Raw genomic sequence first — 27,675 nt, forward strand, 5'->3', positions numbered from 1 at the left:
GCGGGCGGCGCCGTACGGCGGGCGGCCTCGCGGTGCCTAGGTGCGGGCGGCCGGCCTGGATCGCTCAGTCGCGTGGAGCCGGGCCCAGGAACGCAGGCGGCGGTAGGATGAACAGCATCAAGAACGTGCCGGCGCGGGTGCTGAGCCGAAGGCCTGGCCACAGCCTGGAGGCCGAGCGCGAGCAGTTCGACAAGACCCAGGCGAGCGGCGGGGCGGCGGGCGGGCGGCGCCGTCCCCCCTTCCCCTCACACGCGTCCCTCGGGGCCCGGCCTGCGCCCGCCTCCAGAGCGCCGGGAGCTCGGGCCGCTCCCCGGACCCCTTGCTCCCCGGCCACCTGGGGGCCCCCGGCCGCATCTCGGCCGCGGCCACCCAGCTCCCCGGCCTTCGCCGCCCGAGCCGACCCGCGCGCAGGTGAACCGGAAGCGCGAGCCGGCGCCCGGGGTGGCAGGGGACTGGGATGAAGCCGGGGATTGAGATGCGACCGGGGGATCAGGTGTCCAGGGACTGAGAGGCGGCCGGGGACCGAGGTGGCTAGGAGCCGAGGGTTGGGAGGGGCCAGGTGGAGGGAGCCGAGACGCGGCTGGGGGCCAGGTGGGGTCAAGGTGCGTCCCGGGCCCGGGTGCGCCCGGCCGGGGCGGCCCGACTGGATTTCTCCGCCCAGGCCGCGCCGCCTCTCCCGGGTTCCGTCTACTTTTCCCACGGCTTAAAAGAATGCCCCCTCCTCGGAGATGCAATGCATTTCCTTAAAGGAAACTCCCTGCTTCCTTTTCTCCTGAGCTGTTTTTCAGGGCCGCACAATATCTTATTATCTGCTGGGCGAAAAGTTTCACGTCTGTAGCCAGACTTGTTTGCCCGAGCGCTGGCCCACGTATAAACAGGTTCACACCCCCTTATTAAATGACGGCGCCTGACAGACAGAAACTTCCTAGGGCTCCCTTCCTGCACTTCCCACGCGCCCGCATCTCTTCCAGAGGGTGGCCTATCCTGGGAGGGTTATTTTAAAAATGAAACAATGACGGGGGTGTGTATTTGTCCATGTGTTCCTGCTGAGACCACACTGACGAGGGCGTTGCTGTTTCTGGTTTTCTGTTCCTTTTTATTTGACAAACACTGAGGTATTCTTATGCCTGGGGGAGGGGGGGAGCATACTGGGTTTTTTGCCAAAGTAAGTCAACCAGGACTGAAACAGCAGAAAATTTTTACTTTAGAAATAAACCATGGACTTCCCTGGCGGTCCAGTGGTTAAGACCCCACGCCCCCAGTGCAGGGGGCACGGGTTCAATCCCTGGTCTGGGAACTAAGATCCCGCACGACGCGGCCAAAAAACCCCCCAGAAAACAAAACCCAAAAGCCAGAAGGAACCCACTCACTCCTGTCTAAAGTAGGATGATGACATTTGTGTCTGCCGTTAGCAAGGTCCTTCCCACCTCTCCCTGCCAGGAGCGGTGACTTGCGTGGTGTCTTTCAAATCAAGTTGGCACATGCAGCCTACAATAACTTTTGTTTTGAAGCAAGAAAAAAATGCAGGGGAAACATCTAACCTTTGTGCTTGAGATTAACAAGGAAAATGATAAGACCTTGGCTCCATAAAAGACTAGTGCTGAACCAGCTGAGCCGCAAATTACTAATTTAGCCTTTGTGGTCATCGTCATCGTCTGGCCCCTGGTGTATTTTCAGCCCGGATAGCCCGTCATAAAAACACATGTGGCATTTAATTTCAAATCATTAATACATAATTAATTGTGCCAGAAACTTGCGGAAGGAAGGGGAGAAAATGTTAATTGGCAGAGGGAGAATCTGGATGTTGTCAGAAGATTTATTCATTCACTGAGTTTTTTGTTTTTTTCTGTGGTTTTGAGGAGCTATAAAGAGGTCAGATTGCTACATAGAGGAGATGGAATTTTTTTTTTTTTTTTTTTTTTTTTTTTTTTTTTTTTTTGCGGTATGCGGGCCTCTCACCGCTGTGGCCTCTCCCGTTGCGGAGCACAGGCTCCGGACGCGCAGGCTCAGGGGCCATGGCTCACGGGCCCAGCCGCTCCGCGGCATGTGGGATCCTCCCGGACCGGGGCACGAACCCGCGTCCCCTGCGTCGGCAGGCGGACTCTCAACCACTGCGCCACCAGGGAAGCCCGAGGAGATGGAATTTAAAGGGCCAAGTTCATTGACCTTACTCTTAAATTGTTATAAATCAAGGGCAAGCTTTCTGAAGGTCAAAGAGAAAGCATCTCTGATACAGGACAACTTATTCTGGTGGTTGGTTTGGTAAACAAGAGGGTGTTTTGTTTTTGCTGGTTGGGTTTTTCTCATGAATAATTCTTTCTAGTAGGTGAATCTCATAGGATTTACCCATTCCAGGGCTATTTTCTGGAAACATGGAATTCAGGTTCAGTGTCTAGATTTGATTATCTTCAGAGTGACTTATTGAGGGATGTAGGAATCAGGTTTTGTGCATGGTTAATATTTAATTAGATCGCTCCCAGAAATATCTAGTGAGCTGCCAGCCAGACCTCGTTGGTGGAAAGGACGAGGAGAGCTGAGGTTGCCGCTTACAGGTCTCCTTCTGGACAGAAAATAGTATATCCGACCCACTGACACACCTTCCCTTTGATCTGCACTGCCTGTGGCTTCACGTTGACCACAGCGTCCTGTGTAGCAGAGGCGCACTTTGGTTTCCTTAGAACTTAAGTCCCCTACCATCCCGCCAGCCTCGCTTTTCCTCCTGGGTTTCTGGGTCAAGAGGAGGAAAAATGCTTCCATATTTGCTTTCTTGACTGGCCACACCCTGTTTTGCAAAAAGGTTCCTTCCCCGCCGCAGTTGGGAGTGTGAAGGAAGGGGGCAGTCATGCGTCCTTCGCGTGGCAGGTACTTGTGTTTGCTGTATGATGTGGGCATGTGAGTGCGTGTGTGTAGTCCCAGGGGCACTGTCCAGAAAGCTGGTCTATTCTTCCCCAAGACTTTAGTCCCTTTGGTGATAAAACCCCTTTTCAAAATGGAAGTGACAAAATTGTATTGGCTTTTTGTTGTTGTAGTATCCTGAATGCAGAACAGTGTGGCATACAGTATACCTGTATGTTCTGAACCTGAAAATTGATTGTCTCGTTAAAAAGATGGTGTGGTATCATGGAGAGCGGTAACCAACACCCGAGTGCTAGCCTGTGCTTAACTCCTGTTTCCTGGTCTATAAAAATAGAGACAACTCCATCTACTTCCTAGGGCTGTTTTAAGGGATAGAAATGGTGGGGTGGGCTAAAGAGGGACCCCTCAAAGATGTCCACGTCCTAATTCCTGGAACCTGTAAATATGTTACAGCCCTGGGTAAGAAAATGCTCATCAGCTGACCTTCAAAATAGGGGGCGTAGCCTGGGTTATCCAGGTGGGCCCAGTGTAATCACGGGGCCTTTAAATGTGGAAGAGGGAGGCCAGGGAGGGGAGGTCAGGGTGGTGTGAGGTGAGGACAACGCCACCGGACAGCGCTGGCTTTGAAGCTGGAGGAATGTGGGCGTCCTCTAGAAGCTGGAAGAGGCAAAGCAGTGGACTCTTCCACGGAACCTCTAGGAAGAAACGCAGCCCTGCTGGCACCTTGATTTTAGCCCCGGAAGACCCGTTTTGGACTTCTGACCTCCAGAACTGTAAGATGATAAACTTGTGTCGTTTTAAACCACTGAGCCAACAGTGGCCGTTTGTTGCAGCAGCAGTGGGCCACGAATACCTACAGGATGCAAAACACGTAGTACAGTGCTCTGCAAACGGTCAGCTAGCCATCTTTCTCCCTTCCCCACCCCCAAAAAGCTTTATGCGAGAACTGTTTCATACCTTCCATGAGGGAGGAGATCCGTCTTTGAGGTATAGCATGGGTGAGGACTCAGCAGATTGGAGTCCTGGAAATGCTAAACTCCAACCTTGCTTCTTCCTTGTCTAAGTGCGCCTTTGCCATCTGGGCCTCGGTTTCCCCTGCAGGAAATGGAAACAGAGCCCAAAAGCTTCCTGTAAGGTTAGGATGAGAGAGGGGCCACGCTGCTCAGTACACCAGGGGAAGAAGGGCATTAGATACAGGCATTCGGGGTAAAGCTCCGCAGGTGTTAGGGGTTTTCTGGTGGGGTGGGAGCTGTGGAGGGGGGAGCAGCAGGTGGAAAACTGTTCGTAGGTCCAATTTTCCAGGTCAGTGGCGTGTCCCTTCTGCAGCCTCTGTGGAACTGCAATCTTGTAAAAATTAACATTTATTGACACTCAGGGCTTCTCAGGCCAGCTCACGTTAGAAAAACGCTGTCCAGTAGAAACAGAATAGGAGCCACGTGTATCGTCTTTAGGTTACTTAACCACACTAAGACGCAAACAGAAACAGGTGAAATTCACTTTAATCATATATTTTATTTAGCCCAGTGTATCCAAAATATAGCCGCTCCAACACGTAATCACTATAAAAATTATGAATTATACATTCTTTTCCTCCTACCAAGTCTTCAAACTCTGTTTTGTGTTTGTTATAGCACATCTCAATTTGGGCTCCCATTTCAGGCCTTCATTAGCCACACGTGGCCAGCAGCTACTGGATTGGACGTCAGGGTGTTAGAATCACCTGGGGCGCTTTTAAACTCTTCTGTGTCTAAATGCTGGAGATTTGGAGTGATTTGGCTTGGATTTTTTTTGGCGGTACGCGGGCCTCTCACAGTTGTGGCCTTTCCCGTTGCGGAGCACAGGCTCTAGATGCACAGGCTCAGCGGCCATGGCTCACGGGCCCAGCTGCTCCACGGCATGTAGGGATCTTCCCAGACTGGGGCATGAACCCATGTCCCCTGCATCGGCAGGCGGACTCTCAACCACTGCGCCACCAGGGAAGCCCGGTCTGTTTTCTTAAAGTTCCCTAGCCAGGAATTCTTTAGAATCTCATTACTGAAGGCAAGCCACAGGACACAGGTGTTTGGGAACTTGAGTTTCTGGTTTGAAGGCTGTTCCCAAATTGGCAATAGTCTTTTGGACTCCCATCCTTTGCACATTGTTTCCTCTGCCCTGACTTCCCTTCCCACAAATGCCAACACCCCCTCTGCCAGGCAGGCAGACTTATGCACACTGCCTTTTTTAAACAAAATTTTATTGAAGTATATTTGATTTACAATGTTGTGTTTAATCTCTGTCGTACAGCACAGTGACTCCGTTATATGTGTATATTCTTTTCTATTGTGGTTCATCACAGGATAGTGACTATAGTTCCCTGTGCTCTACGGTAGGACCTTGTTGTTTATCCATCCCATATGTAATGGTTTACATCTGCTGACCCCAAACTCCGTCCTTCCCTCCCTCACCCCCTCCCCCTTGGCAACCACAAGTCTGTTCTCTAGTCTGTAAGTCTGTTTTTGTTTTGTATTTGGGTTCATTTGTGTCGTATTTTAGATTCCACATGTAAGTGATGTCGTATGGTATTTATCTTTCTCTTTCTGACTCGCTTCACTTAGTATGATAATCTCTAGGTTCATCCATTTTGCTACAAATGGCATTATTTCATTCTTTTTAATGGCTGAATAATATTCCATTGTGTGTGTGGATATATATATATATGTATATATATACATACCACATTTTTATCCATCTATCTGTCGATGGACATTTAGGCTGTTTCCGTGTCTTGGCTATTGTGAATAGTTACACACGCTCCCTTAATGTCTTCATGTGGCATTACCACACTGTTAGCTACCAACCCCTTTCTGGGCCTCATTTAAATGTTTATTTTAAAAAAGTTCCCCCACCCCCAAGCTTGGGAGGAAATCTAAACCACATGGTGAAAGCCAGAACCACCCCCCGAGCTCCGCCCACGTCGGTCAGCTCCCTGAGGGCAGGGGCAAGGGGCCTGGCACCCACTGCAGGCTGGTGGAATGGCCAGAGAACAGAGGTGAGCGAGGCTTTCTGAAAAGGAGGAGGGAAAGAACGAGGCTCACGCCCCCCAGGATGCTGCCTGCAGAGCCTCGAGTGAGCTGCCCCAGCGGCACTTGCCTTCCTCCCCGGCCCCCGGAGGTGGGCCAGCTGCGGCGGGCGGTGAGCCATGCCCTTCCTTCCAGCTGCGCTGCTGTCGCGCGCCCCTCGGGCACCCTCCACCTGCTGCCGCCGCATCAGCCAGCTTGGTGATGCTCGGGGCAGCTGCTGACTTCCTGGTTCCTGGGGTTTCCTGCCGCAGGCCCCCTGGGCTCCCCGGGTATCCGGTGACCTGTTGGTTCAGGCTGGGGTGGGGTTGTGGCTGCTCGTCCTTCCCCTCCCCCTCCCCATCTCTGTACGTTTGTCCCACGACGCGTTCACGAGGGACCACTTACTGTGTACGTGTGGGCTTGCTTCTGGTGCTCTGGGATGTGCTACGGGAAGATGAAGCTCATTCTCATCCCCTCCAAGGGTTTTCATCTTGACGAAGGAGGTGGGAGATGAACAGGTGTGCTGTGGCAGAGCTGTTAAGAGCGAGACTCTCTGCCTCAGTCTCCTCGTCTGCAATATGGATATAATCGTAGTGCCCGAGTCATGGAGGATTTGCAGGATGACAAAGCTCCTGGGGCGGAGTGAATGCTGCACTGAACGGCTGTTGGCTGTTACGTTGTGTATGGGAAGGTGGGCTGGACTGAAGAAATGGAAATGATGCCCCCTTGGTTCTGTCCCTGAGCCTCTAGTTGAGCGTCTGTGAATGGGGAGCTGGGGCTGTTGGGGAGGGCAGTAGATCCGCCACGGGGGTTGGGCGGACTTGGGAAGGTGGGGAGCAGCCCGTTCCTGGAAGAGCGATCCTGCGGTGCCCCGTTCTCCAGGACGGCAGGGCCTGCTCCCAGGTGACACCGTCCTCTGGAAGATACTCCAGTGGGGAGCCCCAGGGAGGAGCCCCGGGGAGGTGCCCCAGGGAGGAGCCCCAGGGAGGTCGGGGGAAGCCGGCCCTCCTGACCTTGCCCCCAGGCCAGCGTCCCATTTGTGAATAAAACCTGCCTGGGCACTGAGTCCAGCAGCGCGAAGTGGAAACTCTGGAGTCAAGTCTAGGCCTGCTTGGCGGGGGGACAGGGAAACGCAGCCGGCTAACCTGAGCTGGGGCCTGAAGAGCCTTTGCCAGCCGGCCGCGCTGTCAGTGATACCCTTCCCCCCAGCCCGCTCCCCCCAGCTCCACCTGACTCCAGGGTGGACTCAAATATCACCTTGTTTGCGAAGCCGTCAACCGCTTTCCTCCTGCCCGAGCCTTACTAGGCTGCCCTAGTTCTCACGATATTATTCCCACTATTCCCGTCTCCCCAAACCCTGCAGCTGAACCGGCAGGAGTGGACGGCCGTGAGGTCGGGCGTGCGTTTAGATCCAGGGTCACGGAGAAGGGATTGCATTGCCTCCCCCTCCAAGCCCCTAAGCACTACCCTCTGAACCCCAAGATCCTCAGGCACGGACAATGTTGGCTCCTTGTGTGCTAGCACCCAGGACTGCCCGGCTCGGGGGACCCGCTCGGCGTGCGTGCGCTGAATAAATGGGTGCCACGGGGGCCCGTGGGTCTCCCTTTTTTGATGCTGCCACTCAGTGAGGCCTAAAAAGCCATGGCTCCCACTGCAGGGAAAGACTGAGTTCTTGGAGAAAAGTTTAGTAGAGGTGGAGTTGTTTTTCCTCTTGCTGAAATAAACACAACCTTCAAGTGCATTAGGTTCTCCCGCCAGGGAGTGGCTCAGCCCCCTGGCTTGTGGGACAGACAGGTCTATGGAGTGGTGTCACCAGGGCCCAGGCAAGGAGCTGCCCAGGCTGGCTCCCTGTCCCTCCTGGAGGCGGGACTCGGGCCACGTCCTCCTCTCCTATCTCTTCCTCCTCATGTGTCACCTGCAGAGCCCGGGGGAGAGGTGGCAGTGTCCCCCAGTGAGCCGCATGCTGGTGGATGGGAGGATCCTGCCGGGGGCTCCTGCAGAGGAGGTGCGGCCGCAGCGTGGCCCTCCCTGCAGTTCCATAAATGGTCGAATGATTGAGAGGCCCGGACAGAGCAGGCACTGGGGGACGTGAATAAAGGGAAGAGACGGTTGAATCGCAGGGTGGTGTTGCCGCACTGACTTCCCTCTGCTGAAATGACTGAGCTGCAGACCTCTGGCCCAGAGCCCCCCACCGCTTTGCCTGAGACCGCATTCAGCCGCCTCCTCGGCTACAGAAATCCTGTGTTTGGTTTCATCAATGGCCTTTGAGGTGGCAAAGCATTTGAATGAGATCTTTCTGTCCTTCAAACAACTCTTTGGGAACACTAAAGCAGGATAACCCACCTCTCTGCCAGTCCCTGTGACCCGGCTCTTTGAAGGATGTTTTTCTGTCCCTGCCAAATGCCACCGTGAAGCGCGTCATGATAACAGAACGAGGAGGATTGAGTCTGATTCATTTCAGGGTTGATTTTAAAAATAGAAAATGTTTTATAGTTGCCTTTACTATATAACTCTAGTGGATAAATTATTAGCTAGAGAAAGAGACACACACACTGCCTTGAATTTAACCAGTACTTATATTTGAAAGAGCTTTCGTTCATTCAAGTGTTCACTCTTTCATTCATCCAGTAAAGATTTATTGACCTCCAGGCACGGGTTTCGGGACTGGAGGTACAGCAGGTAGCAAGACCAACAGGATTTGTTGTACCAAGTACGTCTGTTCAGGGGTCAGAGGTAGAAACAGAATACATGGTAAACAAGATAGTTTCAGGGGGGTTCCCTGGTGGCGCAGTGGTTGAGAGTCCGCCTGCCGATGCAGGGGACGCGGGTTCGTGCCCCGGTCCAGGAAGATCCCACATGCCGCGGAGCGGCTGGGCCCGTGAGCCATGGCCGCTGAGCCTGCGCGTCCGGAGCCTGTGCTCCGCAACGGGAGAGGCCACAGCAGTGAGAGGCCAGCGTACCGCAAAAAAAAAAAAAAAAAGATAGTTTCAGGGAATAAATGTCCTGGGTGAAAGTAACCAGGAAGAAGCTATCTGTGTGGAGGGAGGGCTGCTTTAGCTAGGATGGTTGGGGGAGACCCCCCCAGGAGGGGCGTTTTAACTCAGAGCAGGGTGACCCCAGAAGCACAGCCGGGCTTGGGGGTGGGACCGGGCTTGTCCTGTTTGAGGAACAGAAGGAAGACGGTGTGGCTAGAACAAAGCTAGATGTTCCAGACATACTTTGTGTATGTTTGCATTCTCAAAGAGTTCAAGGGTTTTTTGCTCCTGCTTCCCAGACGGGGAAGGGGAAGCTTCTAAAGTGAAGGCGCCCCTGTGGGTCGGAGTGGACGGGACCGGGGCCTGTGCGCTGGGGTGCCATGGCTGGCAATGGTGGAACTGGGTGAGCAGACCTGTATTTGGCCCCGTTCACATGGGCTCCTGGGGAAGGGGTCTCCCCGAGTCCACATTCCTCTGCTGTGCAGAGCTCCCCACGGCCTGGAGGACGTCGGATCTCGCAGAGAACGTCCAGGGCTGCAGCCTCTCCGGTCACTTGGTTCTGACCCCCTGCAGGGGCTGTGGGTTTCTAGGATGGTGTGGCCAGCGTTGGGGCGCACCGGGCTGTGGCCTCATGCACCGCTCTCCTGCTCTATCCTCAGTGACCGTCCTCTCCCCGTGGCTCTTCCTGGGCCCCCTTTGTCTGGCATGCAGCCCCACAGGCGACGGGGCAGGGAAGGGCTTGCTGTGTGCAATTGCTGACCAGAGCGTCCCAGCTTGGTTGCCCGGCTTCGCTGACGGTGTCCACACCCCAAGGCTTCTGTCTCAAGTCCACAGCAGGTGCCAAGGCTCTTGGGAATATCACCTGCTGGGGCGCCTGCCCCGGCCCCGCTGCCTCAGCCGGGTCGCGCCTCTCCTGAACCAGCAGCTAGATGCTTTCTCGTGTGTCCCTGGGAGTCTCCTGTCCAGGAACAAGTGCCGTTGGTGGCTCTGTCTGGCCTGGTCTGGGGATTGCCTCCTCAGGCTTGACTCCCAGGGCCTCTGCTGGCACCAGATGGGGTTTTTATGTGACGAACAAGAACGAGATTGTTCCTGGAAGCAGGGGCAGGTGTGTCCTGAGGCTCTGGCTCCCATGGACCCAGTGGGGCCCTTGTAAGAGGCCTTCCCAGACGTCCCCGCCCTGGCTGCAGGACAGAAGCCGCCCTGGGAGGGAGCCGAGCTGAAGGCCCAGAGGGGGCCCCAGGGTCCAAAGGCCTCGCCTACGGGAATGGGGGAGCCGTGGGGGAGCCCCCTGAGCTGCTCGGTGCCACACAGTTGCTGTTCTTACCTGCGGTTTGAACGAATCCTGGATCCAGAACCTGCATTTTGACTTGGAGTTGGGCCAGGTCCTCCCTGAGTGACACCAGGCCCTCGGGAGCTGGGTCCCTGCAGGGGGACAAAGGGGGGCACCAGAGGACGTGCGTGCTGGCGCACGGCTCCCTTAGCCCGGCCCCTCCCCCAGTGAGAGAGGACCCGGTGGTGGCTGAGGGGACAGTCTACAGAGCCAGCAGCCTGCTCGACCCGGCTTAACGGGGGAGGGTTGTCTCTGTGGGGACAGTGCCTAGAATAGTGCCTGTGTTCGTCATTGTGACCTTGAGCTTTGATTCCCTCATCCACATGCTTCAAGGGTTACTTAGGAGATTAAACGAGATGATAATGTGAGGTGCTCGGCCCGGTGCCTGGCACATGGCTGAACTCGATAGAAATCATTTTATTATTCATTTACTGAGGCCAGTTTGTTGGCCTCTGGCATGAGATATGCCTCCTGCCAGCTTCCTGGTGCCAGCAATTCTGGCTGTGTCTCCAGAGGCTGCTAGAGCCTTTCCACCCCTCGGCCTTGTCCCCCGCCGCCCTCCGGAGGGTCAGGCCCCTCGCTGGGAGGTGGCTCCCTGGGCCTGGGCTCGGATTTTTCCAGCACTGAAGGAGCAGCGGTAGTCTGAATGGCCGTGACACTGTTTAGTCACCCACCCTCAGGGCTCTGAGAAGCGCTTCTGCCCGCCCTCCAGCTCCCTCCCCCAGAGCCCCCCTGGGCATATCTGGGGGTGTCAGACCCACCGTTACCGCTCTTGTCCTGCTTGGCTGCTCCCTGCCCCCGATCCATGGCCACTCAGAGGTCGAGTGGGAAGTCAGATAAACAGATCCCCAAGACGGTCGCCACCTGCCCCCCCCGCCCCCCCCCCCAGGACCCTCTCTCTCCAGCTCTGGCTCGTCCATCTCGGCACCCAGGCCCCCTAATCAATCCATTCCACTCGAAGCTTCTGTCTCCCAGAAGGCTCTCTCCATGGCAATTGATCCTGCCTGTCGTGAGGGGTTATACATGCTGTTGTCAGAACTGCCCCTGTACCAGGGCGGAAGGAAGCCTTCTGCAGGCTGGCAAGCTAGAGAGAGCCCACACGATGGTCCCCGGTGCCCCTCTGACCGCCCCTCCTCCTTCAGGCTTCCTACAGTCGCTCGTTGGGCTGGTGTGAGGATGCCATGCTTGTGTAGATGGAACCAGATGTTGCGGTCAGAGCTGCACCTGGACTGTAAACCCAGGAGCTAAGCCACGTCAGAGTCGCCCAGCACAGATTCCAGGGCTGAGGAGAGGAGCCCCAGTGCTCTCCCCGCCTCTGCAGCCCGCTCAGGACGGGCAGGGGAGGGACGGGCATCCCTGGGGCCTGCCGCCCCCTCCTGGGACGGGGCTTGGCTGCCCCGCCTGGCGGAAAAGCAGGCTTGTGCAGTGTCTACAGACCCGCCTCTGTGTGAGCACTGTGCCTCCTTGTGAGGCCTCCCGGTCCACACATCTGCCGCCTGCACACAGCAGGGCCGTGTTCCCGCCGGGAGGGACCCTGTTCCTACAGCCGGCGCGGGGAGCGGGCGGCACCGCTTGGGCGGAGGGGGCCAGACAGACTCCCGTGTGCCTGAGTCACCACTTTTCTCTGGGGCCCGGGAGCCTCCCTCACTGCCTCTGAAGACCTTCCATGTGCCAGGCACCGTTTAGGGGCTGGGGCCACAGCAGCCCCAGAGAGGCGGAACCACTCCCCTCCTCCCCTCCCCCCTTCCCCTCCCCCACATGGCGTAGACGTGGGCTGGGAGTGGGAGGAGGACAAGAGACAAATAAGGAAGACACTGTTGGGTGCTGACCACACAGAGAAGCATAAATCGGCAGATTTAAGTAGAGTGGCGTCAGGGAGGGGACAGGCGAGCAGATTCCCCAGAGGGGAGGGGCAGGCACTCTTTCCGGGGGTCCAGGGCCCAGCCGTGAGGGCGCTCCGTATACATTTGGACCGACGGTGAAGTAAAAGCCTGTGCCCAGCAGCCTCTGGGGAAGGCTGCGCGGTGGGAATGCTTACCCTGGGCCGCCGGCCCCACCAGCCCATCTCTTCAGGGCGTCTCTGCTTCTGCTCTCCAGCTGCAGGCCCTGGGGGGGAGGGGGGTCAGCACGCCCCTCGTGGGCATCTGCGGAGGACAGAGCACTTGCTGGGACTGCAGGTGGCATCTTTGCATCCCCGGCCTCCTGGGTAGCTTGCTCTGCCTGTGTGACTTTGGCTCTGCTCTGTTCTTGCCTGGGATCTTCTGAACAGGTGGCAGTCATCAGAGCCAGCTCAAGTGTCAGGGCAGCTGGGGGATGGGGTTACACACCCTCCCCGAGACAGGCACTCCCGGCTTATGGGCTGGTGTCTCTTCCCAGCTCTGTACCTGTACTGGAGGGAGGTGCCTGGGAGCTGGATAGCAGATGTTCAGGACACAGCCAGACCTGCCTTTGCCCTTATCAGCTGTACGGACGAGATACCCCAACTCCCTGAGCCTCAGTTTCCTCATCAGGAAAGTGGGGCCACGCCCACTCGCTAGGGTTGCTGCTGGGAGCGTGTTGCCTGTGCCTGGCGCAGGGGAGCAAGTGCCCGGGAATTGCTGGTTGTCGATTGTTGTCCTCATCGCTGCTGCTGTGGGCAGAGTTCTGCCTGGCGGGGCGTGATGTTCACGGGGCCGGGAACGGTACACTCGGGGTCCGGCCTCTCTCACGGTGATGCCTGTGGAGGGAAGGCAGGCGCTGGGGCCTCGGGGAGGCCGAGTTGGCAAACACAGAACAGATGGTGAGGGAGCCCTCGTGTCTGGCTCGCTGAGGCTTGGAGTGTAAGAGGTGCCAGAGCCTGTCTGCGTTCCTCTCAGGACCCCGGTACTGCGAGGCCAGAGCCACTCCCCCAGCCCAGCCTTGATGCTGGGAGAGTCGTCCGTGTCCCAGGGGCCTGGTGTGCTGCGTGCTGCAGACCCGCTCTCCCCGAGCCCCGGGGAATGGCCACAATGGGCGCTGTGTGTGAAAGGAGGTCAGCCAGCCTTGCTGGGGTGGGTGCGAGGGGCTAGCCCAGCCCCCAGCAGCTCCTAGGTCCGTGAGTCTGAGCAGAAAGCGCGGCCATGGCTCTCAGGGGGTTGCTTTTCTTACAGAGGGAATCTCACTGCTTTGCAAAGCAGGACCACAGTAGGGTCACAGCAGACTGTAGATGAGAGAAGTCGCCTCCTTGCCCAGCAGGGGCAGTTAATATTGTTCCCAAGCCAGAGGTGGAGAGCACAGTGGCCTCTGGTTTAAAAAGAAAGAAAGCTCTTGCTGCCCCTCGGGGCTGCCTCTCCGCCCTGTCCCGCTCCCGCCACTGCTGGGCCTGCTGTGGACAAGTCCACGCAGGGCCGGGCTGCAGGGTGAGCGCACAGCTTGCCCTGCTCAGCGAGCCCCCTGGATGGCCTGGGGCAGTGTGGGCCCTGGTGGAGGACCTGTGGGAGACGTGGGAGAATCGGCTGACCTAGAGAGGAGTCTGCACTGGTCAGGGACCTCATCCTGTCCCTCCCACCAATGGCACCGGCAGCTCTTCTCATTCGGTCCACAAGCACAGATGCCCCCAGCTCGGGGCTGGGTGGGTGGACAGAGGCTTACAAGACCTGCCGCCAGGTACAGAATTAAAACATATCCATAAGTAAACCCAGGGCCGGCGGCGGTTCCTGGGTGAGTGGGATGGGGGTGACAGTAAGTGCCCTGAGCCTGTGTGCGGGAGCAGTCACATCCAGGAAGACTTCTCGGAAGAGGTGGTATTGAACTAAGGGGGACGAGACAAGACTCCAGCAGCTGGAGGTGGGAGGGGACCTGCATCGAGGATGAGTTTGCCGCTTGCTCAGGGCCTGAGTGGTAGCAGCATGTGTGCTAAGCGGGTCCCCCTTCCTGCCACCCCTGGCAGGGCTGCGGCCGCTGTTTGTGTCGGTGGGGGTGGGAGCTGAGTCAGGATTCGTCCAGGATGCATGTGGACAGGCGATGGGACCTGGTTTATCCTGGTTTTCCACAAAGTAGCTGTGAGGCCTCATGTCTCCAGGCCGTGCCCCGTGGTAAAGTAGGGGTGACGTGCATGCTTTGGTGGAGTGCAAGAGGGCTCAGGCCACAGCAGCCTCTCCCAGAGGAGAGACCCGATGGAGGATGTCCTGCGGGGACTGGCGGCTCCCCTGGGGCCCAGGGGCTACGCCTTCTGGGGAAAAGGAATCACACGCAGCTTTCAGATCAGAGTTGCTCTCCTGCAGCACAAGCCGGCTTTCGTCCTTACCTCCCAGGCCTCTGGAAGCTCTGTGTGGTTGTGGCATCGGGTCTTAGCTGTAGTTTGAGCTGCACACGTCACGTGAAGAAGGGCCTTGAGTGGTCTGGTTTGCTTAGGTTAGAGAATTTCTATTTTTCCCTTATCTCTACTCTCGCCTTTAACCGCCTGGAAGAATCGGTCCTGTCTGTGTGTCGCCCCTTCCCCCTTTGGGTGGTCTCTCCCAGGAAGCCTGCCGGGTGGGTTTCTGACCTCTGCCTCCTCTGTTCCCTCCCAGGCCATCAGCATCAGCAAAGCCATCAACACCCAGGAGGCCCCCGTGAAGGAGAAGCATGCCCGGCGTATCCTCCCTGCTGCCAGCGGCCTCCGTCCCTCTGGGCCCCAGGGGAGGCGGGGAGGGTGAAGAGGACGTGGGGGAAGTGAATTAGGGGAGCAGTGGGCGCACCAGATGGCCTGATGAGGGGTGTCCCCCTGTGGCCTTGGGCCAGCCTCGCTCAGCTCCTTCTAGACTCTGAGTCCCATCTCAGGAAGGCCACCTATTGTCTTAGGCCACTGGGCCCAGCTAAATTCGTGGGGCATGACCTTGCCCTTTCTCTTGCTTGGCTGAGAGCCGTAGCTCTTGGTGAGCTGTGGCCGAGGCGGAGGGAGGGGTGTGGGGAGGGGAGGGCAGCCTTCCACCCGCCTCTCTGCGCTCAGTTCAGCTGCACCTGCTGAGCACCCGACCTCCCCCACGCTTGAGTCCCTGCTGCCTGCACTTGGCCTTGACCCTGGTAGGCATCATCCTGGGCACTCACCACGAGAAGGGGGCCTTCACCTTCTGGTCCTATGCCATCGGGCTGCCGCTTCCCAGCAGCTCCATCCTCAGCTGGAAGTTCTGCCACGTCCTCCACAAGGTCCTTCGAGATGGGCACCCCAACGTGAGTAGCCGCTGTTCCAGGGGCCCGGGCCCTCCGTCTGCCGCCTCTTGAACACCCCAGGGAGGCCCAGAGCTGCATCCTTTGAAATGAGGGCTGTCCCGGCGTCTGTGTCCCTCAGCTCCGGGCTGGCCCACCCTGCCTGCTGCCTGCACCCTGTACATGGGAGCAAGTGTCGGGACCGCCCCCCCCCGCCCCGCCGACGAAGGCTCTGGCTCCTTCATCCTCCCTCCTCGTCTCCCCCTCTGGGCAGGTGCTGCATGACTGCCAGCGGTACCGGAGCAACATCCGGGAGATCGGAGACTTGTGGGTAGGTGCGGGGAGCAGGCATGGTGGCCTTAGCGCCTCGCCAGCAACACCACCCGGAAAGTCCACCGCCATCCTGCTTGGCACACAGGCCCGAGGGGGGAACAGAGCACCTGCAGTGGTGCCCCCCGCCTCCTCCTCCCAGCACAGTTAGAGCCGTGTTCAGTGGGGCCATGGCGGCGGGCGATGAGCATCAGTAGATGAAATTGAGCCTTGCTTTTAAGGCCTGGCGCAGAAGTCCCAAACACATCCCTAACGGGCCCTCCGGCTCCAGAAATCAGCAGCCCTTCAGTCCCTGTGAGTTCACTACCCCACCCTGAGTCTGGGTAAGTGGTGCAGACTCTGAGCCCCCAAGACCGGCAGCTTTTGAATCTTGGAAGTCTGCATTTTCAGCAGGCTCTCCAGAAGTGTCTCGTCCACAGTGAAGTCTCAGAGCCCCAGGAGCTTGTATTCTAGATCCACTCCATGACCCTCAGGAATTAGGGGCGTCCCCTGAGTGGAGAGAGGGCTTCTGGCCTTATCTGCCCTCTGGGAGCACTGCTGGGGCCCCAGCAGCTGGGGCCCCAGCAGCTGGGGCGGGGGCCAGGTGGCCTCTGGGAACTGACCGGCTTGCAGAGGGGACACCCCTTGAAGTAAGGAAGGTGGCGTCCCTGGTGCCATCTGCAGATGTGGGCCCAGCAGGCGTGGCCGCAGGGGACGTGGTGTCTGGAGGCGGCTGCAGGGAGGATGTGTTCACGCGCCCGTCGGAACGTACCTCCCCAGCCCCCCACCAGCATTTCAATAGAGCGTCCCACCTCAGAATGGCCTCTTGCCCTGGACGAGGAGCTCTCTTGTCCCGAGAGTCTCTCTGGCAAGAGTGAGAAGAAGGGAGCGATAGGCAGAGAGGGGGCTGGCAGAGGCCCTTGGAAAAGGTTGGCCACCTCTGGTGAGTTGAGCAATGGTTGTTGAATGAATAAGTGACAGTGTGGGAGGCTGAAGGATTGACACCCTGCTCATCATCTTGCATCTTCCAGCCTCGCCTTCCTCGTTTGGCATGCGGGGTTCCTGGGCAAGCTCATGGGCAGTGTGTCCTTACCCAGGGCCCTTTCTCCACAGGGCCATTTGCATGACCGATATGGGCAGCTGGTGAATATTTACACCAAACTCTTGCTGACCAAGATATCCTTTCACCTCAAGGTAGTTTCCTCGGGGGAATCGTGGGGCTGGTGGGACCCTGGGCTCTTCCCTCCAAGATGTCTCAGAGGGTGGGATCTGTCCTGTCCCCACCTGACCCAAGGGGGAGCTTGGGACAGACGGCAGGGAAGTCAGAAGGCCCGGAGGCGTTTCCCAGCGCGGGAGGTGGTCTTAGCCCTGCCCTCAGCTCCAGGTGGACGTCCCATCCTCTATGTCTTGGTCTCTGTAGTCACCGCCCGGGGCAGATGGTGGCTCCACAGGCTAGGGGGCTTTTCCAGCCCCTTTCCCTCCCTTAAAAGCTAGAAGCGGTGCTGGGCCAGAGCTGAGAGGGGTTGCGGTTGAGTGGGGGTGTCTTCTCCGCAGCACCCCGAGTTCCCTGCGGGCCTGGAGGTGACAGACGAGGTGTTGGAGAAGGCCGCTGGGACCGACGTCAACAACGTGTGAGTCCCCCGGTTTCCCGTCTGTTCCTGCGGCGTTCCTCACCCAGGTTCCCACCGGGGGCCGTGCTCTCTCTGGGGCTGGAGGTCGTCACGTGCCCAGGAGCTGTGGCTAAAGCTAAAGGGATGGGGCTTACTTGGAGCTGGGCATTTTGGCTGAAGGACTGCCGTCTGTGCATCCGTGCAAGGGCGTGTGCGTGGACTGTGCTCCCCCTCCCGCCTGGGGGTTCTCGCAGGGCCATGCCCCGCACCCCTCCCTCTCATCTCTCCCTCCTCCTTCCCCCGTAGCTTCCAGCTCACTGTGGAGATGTTCGATTACATGGACTGTGCGTTGAAGCTCTCTGAATCAGGTGAGCCAGCCGAGGGGCTGACCCGGGGCCTGCTGCCTCTGGGGGCCAGTCATTCTTGAACACACCTGCCCCCTGGGACCACACTCCCACCAGGAGCAGGTCATAGGGCCTCCAGGTGCCCCCAGAGCATGGGACGGAGAGGCCTTTACCGCCCCTGCAGGACACCAGGCAGGCGGTACGTCCAGGGAACAGTCCCGGCCGAAGGATACCCACTCTGGCACCAAGGTGCGGGGTGGGGGGTTGCCGGGGGGTGCCAGGAGCCACCTCTTCAGGTTCCCGATCCACCTCCTAGCTGAGCCTGCCCCGAGGCAGTTCGTTTCGACCTTCTTGCCCGTTCTCTGCTGTCAAAGGCCTCTGAGTCAGGTCAGATTTCCCAGCCCAGGAACGCGGTAGCTGTTGAACAGGAAATCTCAGGGGGCTCACCCTCTTGGGGTTGCGGAGGTGATTGTTTTCAGTGGCAGCTTCAGAAACAACTTGTGGGTGACTCGATGCTCTCTCGCTCTCCACGGGAGAGTGAGAGGCAAATGCCTTTTTAATGGAAAACCAGGAATGAGGAAGAGGTGCCTGGGCATCCTCCTGGCGCCGGGGGGCTGGACCCTGAGGCTGGGTGAGTCTGGGGGCAGCTGTGCTGCAGAGATGGGCCTCTCTCCAGTCGCCACGATGGGAGGCGGAGAAAGCCCACAGCCAGTGCCCACACCCCCTGTGCCAGCGTCTCCCTGAGAGTGTGAGGGGAGTGGGCGTTCCCCGCCCCAGGTTTGTAACAGCCGCAAGTGGGAAATGTCCTGAATGCCCTTCAGCTGAGAAATGGCTGCATTGTGTTTTTAAAATGCAAAATAGTATTCTGTATTTTAATTGTTTACAAGGAAAATGTACTGACGTGACATGTAATTAAGTTTTAAGCGGGTGAGGGACAGCACTTGGCGCCTTCCTCCGCATCCCTTCCCTCCCAGGCGTCCTTGTGTCACTGCGGAGGTTTGCAGATCGCCACCACCCCAGGCAAGGTGAGAGTAGGCCCGGGTTGGGGGCCACCCATCTGGAACCGTGTCCCACGTGGGCACGCCCTGGGTGTCACGTGCTCATCTCTCATCCTTGCTCCAGAGAGCAAGCCCGTTGGGGGTGGCAGTATGTCTGTCTCTTTCCCTCCTACTTGGGTCCGTCGGATGAAAGGCTGATTCTCGAGGTCAGGGGAGATTGACCCCGAATGCAAGTGAGGTTTTGGGGTCCACTGGGGTTTGCAGAACCGTGTCCTGAGCCCGCTGCTGTGAGACTGACCAAGCCCGGGCCTGTGTCCACATCTGCAGAACGAGGCCTTGGGGCTGCACAGCCTTAGGCCTCCATCCTTCCCTAGGATTCAGAGTGAGCTGGAAGCCCATGGGTACAGGGCTGTTGAAGTCACCCTGTCTCTCCAGCTCTGCATCCTGGGCCCACTGCCTGGAAGCTCTCCAGAGACGCTGGCCGAGCTGAGCTGCATTTCATTTGCCCCCCCACCTTGCTGTCACCCCAGTTTGTGGGAGCGCTGGGCCTTGGTCCTTGGCAGCTTCAGTGCACAGGGTCCTTCCTTGCCTTGAGGAGCATGTTGGTGTCCGATGGGCCTGGGGGTAGGGTCCCACCGCCTGGCTGGGACTGGTAAAGCCAGTTACCCAGGCCATTGCCCCGTCTTCAAACCCAGCTGTCTAGGTTGCTGTGACAGTGCCGTGAGATGACGGTCAGGGCCAGCGCTCAGCCGCTGTCCTCACTATGGTCGTCACTATGCCTGTAAGCAGAGTGGGGTCTGCGCCTGCGCCTCCCGCTCCCCCTTTTATTTTTATTTTTTTACAGTTTTCCGGCAGCTCAACACGGCCATTGCCGTGTCCCAGATGTCCTCGGGCCAGTGCCGCCTGGCCCCCCTCATCCAGGTCATCCAGGACTGCAGCCCCCTCTACCACTACACGGTCAAGCTCATGTTCAAGCTGCACTCCTGTGAGTCCCGCTGCCCCCAGCCCTGCCGGCCTCGGCCCCGAGGGTCAGCCGAAGCCCCAGAGGGCTGTGCTGATAGACTGTATCAGGGATGGGAATCAAGCAGTCTTTAAGATATTAATTATTAATTAAACATAACAGGAATAAACTCATTACCCACTAACATAAATAACATACTTGTTATAAAAAAAATCACTATTTTCCAAAACAAAGATTTAGTGGGAAGAGCCACGTAGTTTTACATGTTTGCAGTTCTCTTAACCGCCTGGCCTCGGAGGTGGTAGCGGGGTGCTCACTGGGCTGGCGGGGAGGACTGGGGGAGGCACGTGGTGGCTCCTTAGTGCTCAGAAAGGGTCTGGGCTGCTGGCTGGGGTCTGTGAGCTGCTCCAGTGTCAACCTTGGGCAAACTCGAGGGAGGGCGACCTGACGGACCAGCAAACAGGTGCGGTGCGCTGTGGTCAGGGTTCTGCCCGTCCCACTCACCGGTTCCTTCCCTCACTCAGTCAAGAGCTGAACTCCTCATAGGGGGTTCTTTGGGCCCTCCTGATGGTGGGTGGGACGCAGCCAGGTGGCAGGTAATCTGTCTCATCTGTGATGGTTTCTAGAACGTGGAGGAGCAGGGAGGGGGAAGGGAGGGAGCGGATCTGAAGTCTCGGGCACAGAGCAGTGAGCAAGGAGGGAGTCCCCTTACACCTCCCTGCCCCCAGGCCTCCCGGCAGACACCCTGCAAGGCCACCGGGACCGGTTCCATGAGCAGTTTCACAGGTACCAGCCCTGGGCGGGGTGGAGGGTGGCGGCGTGTGCTGGGGCTACCGGGCTGGGGCCTGGCTCCTCTGACCTCATGCCTCCGTCCCCGTCCCCGTCCCCGTAGCCTCAGAAACTTCTTCCGCAGAGCCTCTGACATGCTCTACTTCAAGCGGCTCATCCAGATCCCCCGGCTGCCCGAGGTACCTGCGCCCTCCAGAGGCCGCCGCCAGCCTGGGCACCATGTGGGGCCTCGTGTGGGCTGTGGGAACGGCAGAGGGAGGGCCTTCTGCTGGGGGGAGCGCTGGGTCGCTTTCACCCGCTGCCCCCTCAGGGACCCCCCAACTTCCTGCGGGCCTCGGCGCTGGCCGAGCACATCAAGCCGGTGGTGGTGATTCCTGAGGAGGCCCCTGAGGACGAGGAGCCCGAGAACCTCATCGAGATCGGCTCGGGGCCCCCTGCCGCGGAACCAGCGGTGAGCCGCCCCCTCCTCGCTGGGGGCACTGGGGGTGGCTGGGCCTCCCTCCTGGCCTGGGGGAGTGGGGGCGGGGGTCACCGTGCTTTGCCGTGGCAGGTGGTGGCTGACCTCTTTGAGCAGACATTTGGACCCCCGAATGGCTCCATGAAGGACGACAGGTGAGGGCCGGGGGAGCCCACCATCGTGGGAAACAGCCTTCTGGGAACTGTGATCCCGAAAGATCTTGGCTGGGGACACAGACCTGAGATGTTCAAACCCCGAGGGGGTGCTGATGAGAGGACCAGTGGCCGTGCCCGGGTCCCCTGATCGTCCCGGTTGAGTGAACTGGAACGCCGGGACCACGCGGGCTGGGGAAGACCACGCGGGCTGGGGAAGACCCCGCCTGACCTCTGTCCCCAGGGACCTCCAGATAGAGACCTTGAAGAGGGAGGTGGAGACGCTCCGCACGGAGCTGGACAAGATCCAGCTGGAGGTGAGGGGCACGGGCAGCAGCGCAGGGGCGGGCGGCTGCCCCACGCCGGGGACCTACACCCCACCCTTCTGCCGCCCAGGCGCAGCGGTACATGGCGCAGCTGAAGGGCCAGGTGAACGCCCTGGAGGCCGAGCTGGAGGAGCAGCGCAAGCAGAAGCAGAAGGCCCTGGTGGACAACGAGCAGCTGCGCCACGAGGTGGCCCGGCTGCGCGCCGCCCAGCTGGAGGGCGAGCGCCACCAGGGGCTGCGAGAGGAGGCGGAAAGTGCGTGGGTGGGGCGGGGTGGGGCGGGGGGTACGCCGCCGGGCTGGGGGTCACGGATGTAGCCTCCGCCTCCCCCGCAGAGAAGGCCAGCGCCACCGAGGTGCGCTACAACAAGCTGAAGGAAAAGCACAGCGAGCTCATCACCACACACGCCGAGCTGCTCCGGAAGGTAGGCCCGGGGGGCGCGGACGGGGGCCGGTGGGAGGAGGGGGCCCTGAGCGCAGCCCAGCCGAGCCTGTCCCTGGTCCCCGCCGGTGCAGAACGCAGACACGGCCAAGCAGCTGACGGTGACACAGCAGAGCCAGGAGGAGGTGGCGCGGGTGAAGGAGCAGCTGGCCTTCCAGGTGGAGCAGGTGAAACGGGAGTCAGAGATGAAGGTACGTCCCATGACCACAGGCCCTGCCCCGTAGACTCCCGTGACCCCCAGCTCCATTGCCCCCGTGATGTTCTGTCCCCTCCCGTCGTAGCTGGAGGAGCAGAGTGACCAGCTAGAGAAGCTCAAGAGGGAGCTGGAGGCCAAGGCGGGAGAGCTGGTGCGGGCGCAGGCGGCCCTGAGCCACGCGGAGCAGGTGTGGGCCCTCCCAGGCTGGGCTGCCACAGAGCGGGGCGTGGTCCAGAGCGCCTTGCCCTGGTCTTGGGGTGTGGCTCTGACCCAGCCCCAGGGGGTACACAGGGCACAGGACCCGCTCCTGGGCCCTCAGCCAGCCTTCAGTCTCCTGGGGCCCCAGGGAGGGTCTGTAGATTTGGGTGGGGATGGGGGCAGGCGGGGCCTCTGGAAGCCCTGCTCAACGGCCCGATGTTCCCAGAGTGGGTTGGAGCTGAGCTCGAGGCTGGATGCGCTGAGTGCGGAGAAGGACACACTGAGCAGCGTCGTGGGGCAGCGGCAGGCTGAGCTGGTGGCGGCCCAGAGCCTGGTGCGGGAGAAGGAGGCGGCGCTGGACCAGGAGCAGCAGCGCAGCTCCAGAGAGAGGGATGAGCTGCAGGGGCGGCTGGCAGACAAGGTGCGGGCCACCCTGCCCCCCCGCCGCGCACTCTTACCCTGCTAACAGCTGAATCGGGGCAGAATTCCCTTTTATCATGAGCTGCGCACCCCGCTCCTGAGGGAGCAGCCCAGGCACAGGGGGTGCAGCAGGGCCTCTCGCTAAAGCCCCCTCCCTAGCAAGGGTCTCCGCTGGGGCCTGGCTGGCTCGCCGCCGCCTCACCTTCTCCCACCAGGAGTCTCAGGAGCAGGGGCTGCAGCGCAGGCTGCTGGATGAGCAGTTTGCCATGCTGCGGGGCACCGCTGCCGAGGCCGAGCGCATCCTGCAGGACGCCGTGGGCAAGCTAGACGACCCCCTGCACCTGCGCTGCACCAGCTCTCCAGGTAGGGCCACGGCGGCAGGCGCTCGGGCGTTACTCTTCCCTACTTCTCACCCACCCACCCACCCTGAGGGAGGTGGGCAGGAGGGTGCCGGGGCCTCAGGCCAGGCTCTGCCCCTCACCGGTTCTCCCTGTGCTGGCAGACTACCTGGTGAGCAGGGCCCAGGCTGCCCTGGATGCCGTGAGCGCCCTGGAGAAGGGCCACGCCCAGTACCTGATCTCCAGGGCAGGTGAGTGCAGCTGGGGCCGGCCTGGGCAGGGCAGAGGCCACCAGCGGTGGTGACCCGGGCCCACGGGCCATTGCCGCCTCCTGCTTTCGGGGCGGTTTCCCACCACAGGTGCCTCTCTAGGAAGCCCCAGCCCGGGTCCAGAGATCAGCCTTTCGGGCCAGGGGTCACAGAGACCTGGGGGTGGTTCCTGCGATGCCGCTTTCCAGCTGCGTGGCCTTGGCCCGGCCCCCTCCCACTGAGAGCTGGGGTACTGGAGCCCGTGTGGGCTTGCCAGGCAGGAGAGGCACCACCGGGGCCTGTTCCAGAGCAGCAGCGTTAAGGGTTGTCGTTCTTCCCGCACAGACGCCTCTGCCCTTGTGGCAGCCCTGACCCGGTTCTCCCACCTGGCCGCGGACACCATCGTCCACGGCAGTGCCACCTCCCACCTGGCGCCCACTGACCCTGCTGACCGTAAGTGCGCCCTGGGCTTGTCACACGAGCTCCTTACTGTGGACCCGGGAAAGGGGGTCCTGGCGTCAGACCCGGCTAGGGTCTCCCGGGGTTCTCGGCGCCGGCTCCCCTCAGCCCTCTCCCCCCAGGCCTGATCGACACCTGCAGGGAGTGTGGAGTGCAGGCTCTGGAGCTCGTGAGGCAGCTGCAGGATCAGCAGGCTCTGCTGCAGGCCCGGCCCAGCCTGGTGCAGACCCCCCTGCAGGGCATCCTTCAGCTGGGCCAGGTGAGGTGTGCAGCCGGGATGCCCAGTGTGGGGCAGGGTCTGGAGGGGGGCGGTGGTGCTGGGCTGGGGTCCCTAGCTTCTCTGCACCTCCTTCCAGTTTGGGCTGAATAGGTGCTCACGTGTAGAACCTGTAGCTGTGGGACACGGGGTGGGTGGGTACAGAGCACTACCCTCTAGGGCCCCGCGGCCCCAGTCTTGCTCCTAGGCTCTGTGGGGTGGTGGGAGGTGGAATCCACCTCCTCTGACTCCTGGATTCCCTCATCCCCCAGGAGCTGAAGCCCAAGATCCTGGACGTGCATCAGGAGGAACTCGGGGCTGTGGTGGACAAGGAGATGGCGGCCACGTCTGCGGCCATCGAAGATGCGGTGCGGAGGATCGAGGTGAGGACCAGGGTGCAGGAGCCCCGGGGGCGCTGGGCTGAGTGCGGGCTGCACCCCCCTCCGCACTCAGCCTCCGTGCAACGGCCAGACGGCCTCTGCAGGTCAGAGGTGGGAGGGTGGGCGGGGGCCCTGGTGTTCGGGCCCTGGGCCTCACCTCCCTGGCTCTGTGGCTGATCCCGGGGCTGGTCCAGTGCGGGTGTCCCCTTTCCTCGCACGCTGCCCTCCTCCCCACCCACTCAAAGCTCTGCCATCGGGTGTAGGACGTGATGAACCAGGCCCGCCATGCCAGCTCTGGGGTGAAGCTAGAGGTAAATGAGAGGTGAGACCTACTTCTGCCCACCAGTCGCCCCAGGGCGGGTTCCCCAGTTTTTCCAGATGGGGGGGAGGGGCTCCTGCCCTCCTGACTGCTTAGCTCTCCAGAAAGAAGGCCTGGGAACCGCAGAGCACGCCCGACCCTGTGGGCCCACCTGCCAAGCACCTGGACGCCCCCGTGGCTTCTGGGGCCGCACTGCAGCTCCTTTTCTCTCTTTTCCTCACCCTTCTGCTCCTCAGGATCCTCACCTCCTGCACAGACCTGATGAAGGTGAGTGGCTGGCTGGGACCCAGGGCAGGCCCTGTGCCGGGCCGGGCCCCCAAGAATGACACACGTCTTGGTCTTGGCAGGCCATCCGGCTCCTGGTGACAACGTCCACGAGCCTGCAGAAGGAGATCGTGGAGAGCGGCAGGGTGAGCTGGGCTGCTGGTCTCATGGGGCCAGGTGGGACCCCCTCCCTAGCGGGCAGGCCGCACAGCTAGGCCATGGAGGGACAGGTTCCTGACTCCAGAGCCCTCTCCGTCGCGGATCACCCGGCCTGTGGCTTGAGCCCACCTCGGGACTACTCTTGGGCATGAGACGCCTGAGTGTGCAGAGTGCTGACGGGCCCTCCCAGTGCATGCAGCGTACTGGGAATCCCAGACCAATCCTCCACGGCCCAGGGATGCGCCCTAGTGGCCGGGGTGAGGGGAGGGGGGCCCACCGGCGGGGATCTGTTGCCACCCGGGATGTCCTTGACTGGTCCGCCCCGCCCTCCTGTCGCCACTAGGGGGCAGCCACGCAGCAGGAATTTTACGCCAAGAATTCTAGGTGGACGGAAGGCCTCATCTCCGCCTCCAAGGCCGTGGGCTGGGGAGCCACGCAGCTGGTGTATGTCGCCTCAGGTCGGGGGGCAGCAGGGTGTGTGGTGCTCAGGATCTGGGGAGGGGTGTTGAGGTGGCCTGCCGTCCAGGGGGTCGGAGACCCAGGCCCTGCCCGGCTCTGCCCCCAGGGAGTCAGCAGACAGGGTGGTGCTTCACACGGGCAAGTACGAGGAGCTCATCGTCTGCTCCCACGAGATCGCGGCCAGCACAGCCCAGCTGGTGGCGGCCTCCAAGGTGAGCCTCCCCTCGGGCTCCTGGGCTCCTGACCACGGCGGCGGCACCACGTGTGGCGGGGAGACCGTGGGCGTGAGGGTGGTGCAGCCAGCAGGCCGTCCTGCCCCCGCCCCCCCCCAGGTGAAGGCCGACAAGCACAGCCCACACCTGAGTCGCCTGCAGGAATGCTCACGCGCCGTCAATGAGATGGCCGCCAGCGTGGTGGCCTCCACCAGGTCGGGCCAGGAGCAGATAGAGGACAGAGGTGAGTGCTGGGGCCCCGGTGCAGCGGCCGGGCTGGGGGCGGGTGCCCAGACGCTTACCCACTCCCCTCTGGCCGCAGACACCATGGACTTCTCCGGCCTCTCCCTCATCAAGCTGAAGAAGCAGGAGATGGAGACCCAGGTGGGCGCCCTCGGCTGTCCCTCTCCAGTCCCCCCTCCTACCCCCGTCCCTCGCCCACGGCTGAGCTCCGGGAAGGCGGGAGGGCCCCTGGGGCGAGGCCGTGGGCCTGCTGAGCGGCTGCACACCGGGCTGCAGGTGCGGGTCCTGGAGCTGGAGAAGACGCTGGAGGTGGAGCGCGTGCGGCTGGGCGAGCTGCGGAAGCAGCACTACATGCTGGCCGGGGCCGTGGGGACGCCCGGTGCGGATGAGCCCGGCCGGCCCAGCGCTGCCCCCCGCGGCGGGACCTCCAAGAAGCCGCCCCTGGCCCAGAAGCCCAGTGTGGCCCCCAGGCAGGACCAGCAGGTACGGGGAGTCAGTGCGGGTGGGGGGGTGGTGACAGCAGAGGGGCCCCAGGAGTGCTGTCCCAGCCTCTGCTCACTGGCCTGTGGGGCAGCGGGCCTTGGGGACGGTCAGAAGCCCCTGACCAGTGGGGGCAGACACGCGGCCCCAGCAACGCAGGGAGCACGGCAGGTGCCAAGGCCTCGTGCCAGGGAAGGGGCAGGGGCCAAGGAGCGGCGGGGTGCCTGGGGCCCGGCACAAGGTATGTCAGGCACTCCTGGCCGTGGCCACCGAGCCCCTCACCTTTGACTTCCTGCAGCTTGACAAAAAGGATGGCAGCTACGCGGCTCCACTCGTCAACTACTAGCCACCACCCCCCCGCCCGAGGGGTCCAGCGGGGAGGCTGACGGCCAGGCCTGGGCCTCGTGGCTGAGGAGCCTCTGAGAAGGCCCAGCCCTCGCTGAGCGCCCAAGGGCTCAAGGCTGACCGGGGCTGACCGGAGCAGTTCTTCCCGGACGAGAGCCTAGTTACCTGCAACAGGAACTTCTCAGAGCAGCCAGGACCCAGCAGGCCTGAGCCACAGCTCTTCAGGAAATACACGGAGCATTTCTAATATTCTGAGTTAGATCTTTTGTGAGTTTGTGTGCAACACACCAGAAAGCAGGGCCATTGGAGGGGGTGTGCGGTCTGAGGTTAGAGGTGACTAGAACACAGTCTGTGCTGGCTGTTGGGGACACGGGGAAGACATCACCTGTTCGTGGCCTTCTTGGGACCTGGTGTGGCCTCGGGCAAAGCAGGATGCTCTTAGATGGGCTGGGGGTAGCACCCCTTTCTCCTTGGGCCTCGCTCTAGGGCGTCAGTGACGGTGAGCGCTGAGGACGAGACCCTTGCCTGGGAAGGGGGGCAGGCCGGGTGCTGCCATCCTCCTGGAGTCTGTTCCTGCTGGAACCTGCGGTGACCCTCCTGCTTTTCTTTCCCCTGGTCTGGCTGCCCCTCCCCATGCCCAGCCACCTCATTCCTCCCTTTGCCTCCCCACCCCTGGGAGGTTTCCAGCCCTCCCGCAGGCCCCTCCAGCTCCGTCAGAAAAAGCCCAGAAACTAGGAGCCGCCTGCGCCCTCTTCGGATCAGATCAAAGGCACCTGGTGCTCCTGGGGCAGGGGGCTGCCCTCCGGGAGGGCTGGACGGGCTCTCCTCGAGCCCCCCGCCTCCTCCCGGGAAGAGGGAGGCCTGGCTGGAAGGAAGAAAGGCGGCAGCTCGGTTCGCTTTGCGTGTCGTGTTTCCTCGTGTTGAAGTGTCAGATCGGCAATAAACCGCACTTCGACTGTTGTCACCCCA

The 27,675-nt window shown here is 60.5% G+C and overlaps 1 protein-coding gene and 1 long non-coding RNA gene across 7 annotated transcripts; one reads left to right on the forward strand and one right to left on the reverse strand.

Annotated features, from left to right (window-relative positions):
* HIP1R (huntingtin interacting protein 1 related) lies at positions 1-27,675 on the forward strand. Of its 6 annotated transcripts, XM_032654014.1 has the most exons (33): positions 116-200; positions 14,729-14,792; positions 15,226-15,368; positions 15,619-15,675; positions 15,896-15,968; positions 16,767-16,847; positions 17,208-17,284; positions 17,570-17,631; positions 19,450-19,590; positions 20,295-20,352; positions 20,459-20,534; positions 20,666-20,806; positions 20,906-20,967; positions 21,209-21,281; positions 21,361-21,544; positions 21,625-21,713; positions 21,805-21,921; positions 22,012-22,113; positions 22,351-22,545; positions 22,760-22,907; positions 23,047-23,133; positions 23,476-23,583; positions 23,712-23,848; positions 24,118-24,228; positions 24,489-24,547; positions 24,781-24,811; positions 24,892-24,954; positions 25,311-25,411; positions 25,533-25,638; positions 25,759-25,882; positions 25,961-26,022; positions 26,158-26,364; positions 26,660-27,675. In XM_032654014.1, exons 2-33 carry the CDS (start codon positions 14,784-14,786, stop codon positions 26,705-26,707), a joined length of 3,132 nt encoding a protein of 1,043 aa, XP_032509905.1. In that variant the 5' UTR covers positions 116-200; positions 14,729-14,783; the 3' UTR covers positions 26,708-27,675. The 6 variants fall into 6 exon arrangements, 2 of the variants coding, with proteins under 2 accessions (XP_032509904.1, XP_032509905.1); XM_032654013.1 differs by lacking the exon at positions 15,896-15,968 and having other exon boundaries at positions 1-200; XR_004353099.1 differs by lacking the exons at positions 15,896-15,968; positions 26,158-26,364; positions 26,660-27,675 and having other exon boundaries at positions 27-200; positions 25,311-25,425; positions 25,961-25,978.
* Positions 18,450-20,350, reverse strand: LOC116764965. The gene is made up of 2 exons (XR_004353103.1): positions 20,071-20,350; positions 18,450-19,384 (listed from the first exon to the last, which is right to left on the reverse strand). It is a non-coding gene; the product is annotated as an uncharacterized LOC116764965 (long non-coding RNA).

This window comes from Phocoena sinus, chromosome 14, assembly GCF_008692025.1.
Source record: "Phocoena sinus isolate mPhoSin1 chromosome 14, mPhoSin1.pri, whole genome shotgun sequence".
Taxonomy (NCBI): Eukaryota; Metazoa; Chordata; class Mammalia; order Artiodactyla; family Phocoenidae; genus Phocoena; species Phocoena sinus.

What these genes read in the sequence shown, in the direction of transcription:
- HIP1R (XM_032654013.1), top strand. Translation starts at nt 108, where the DNA reads ATGAACAGCATCAAGAACGTGCCGGCGCGGGTGCTGAGCCGAAGGCCT. An exon ending in AGATCGTGGAGAGCGGCAGG is followed by an intron (nt 24,955 to 25,310) that starts GTGAGCTGGGCT and finishes TGTCGCCACTAG; the next exon opens with GGGGCAGCCACGCAGCAGGA. An exon ending in GGAGCAGATAGAGGACAGAG is followed by an intron (nt 25,883 to 25,960) that starts GTGAGTGCTGGG and finishes CTCTGGCCGCAG; the next exon opens with ACACCATGGACTTCTCCGGC.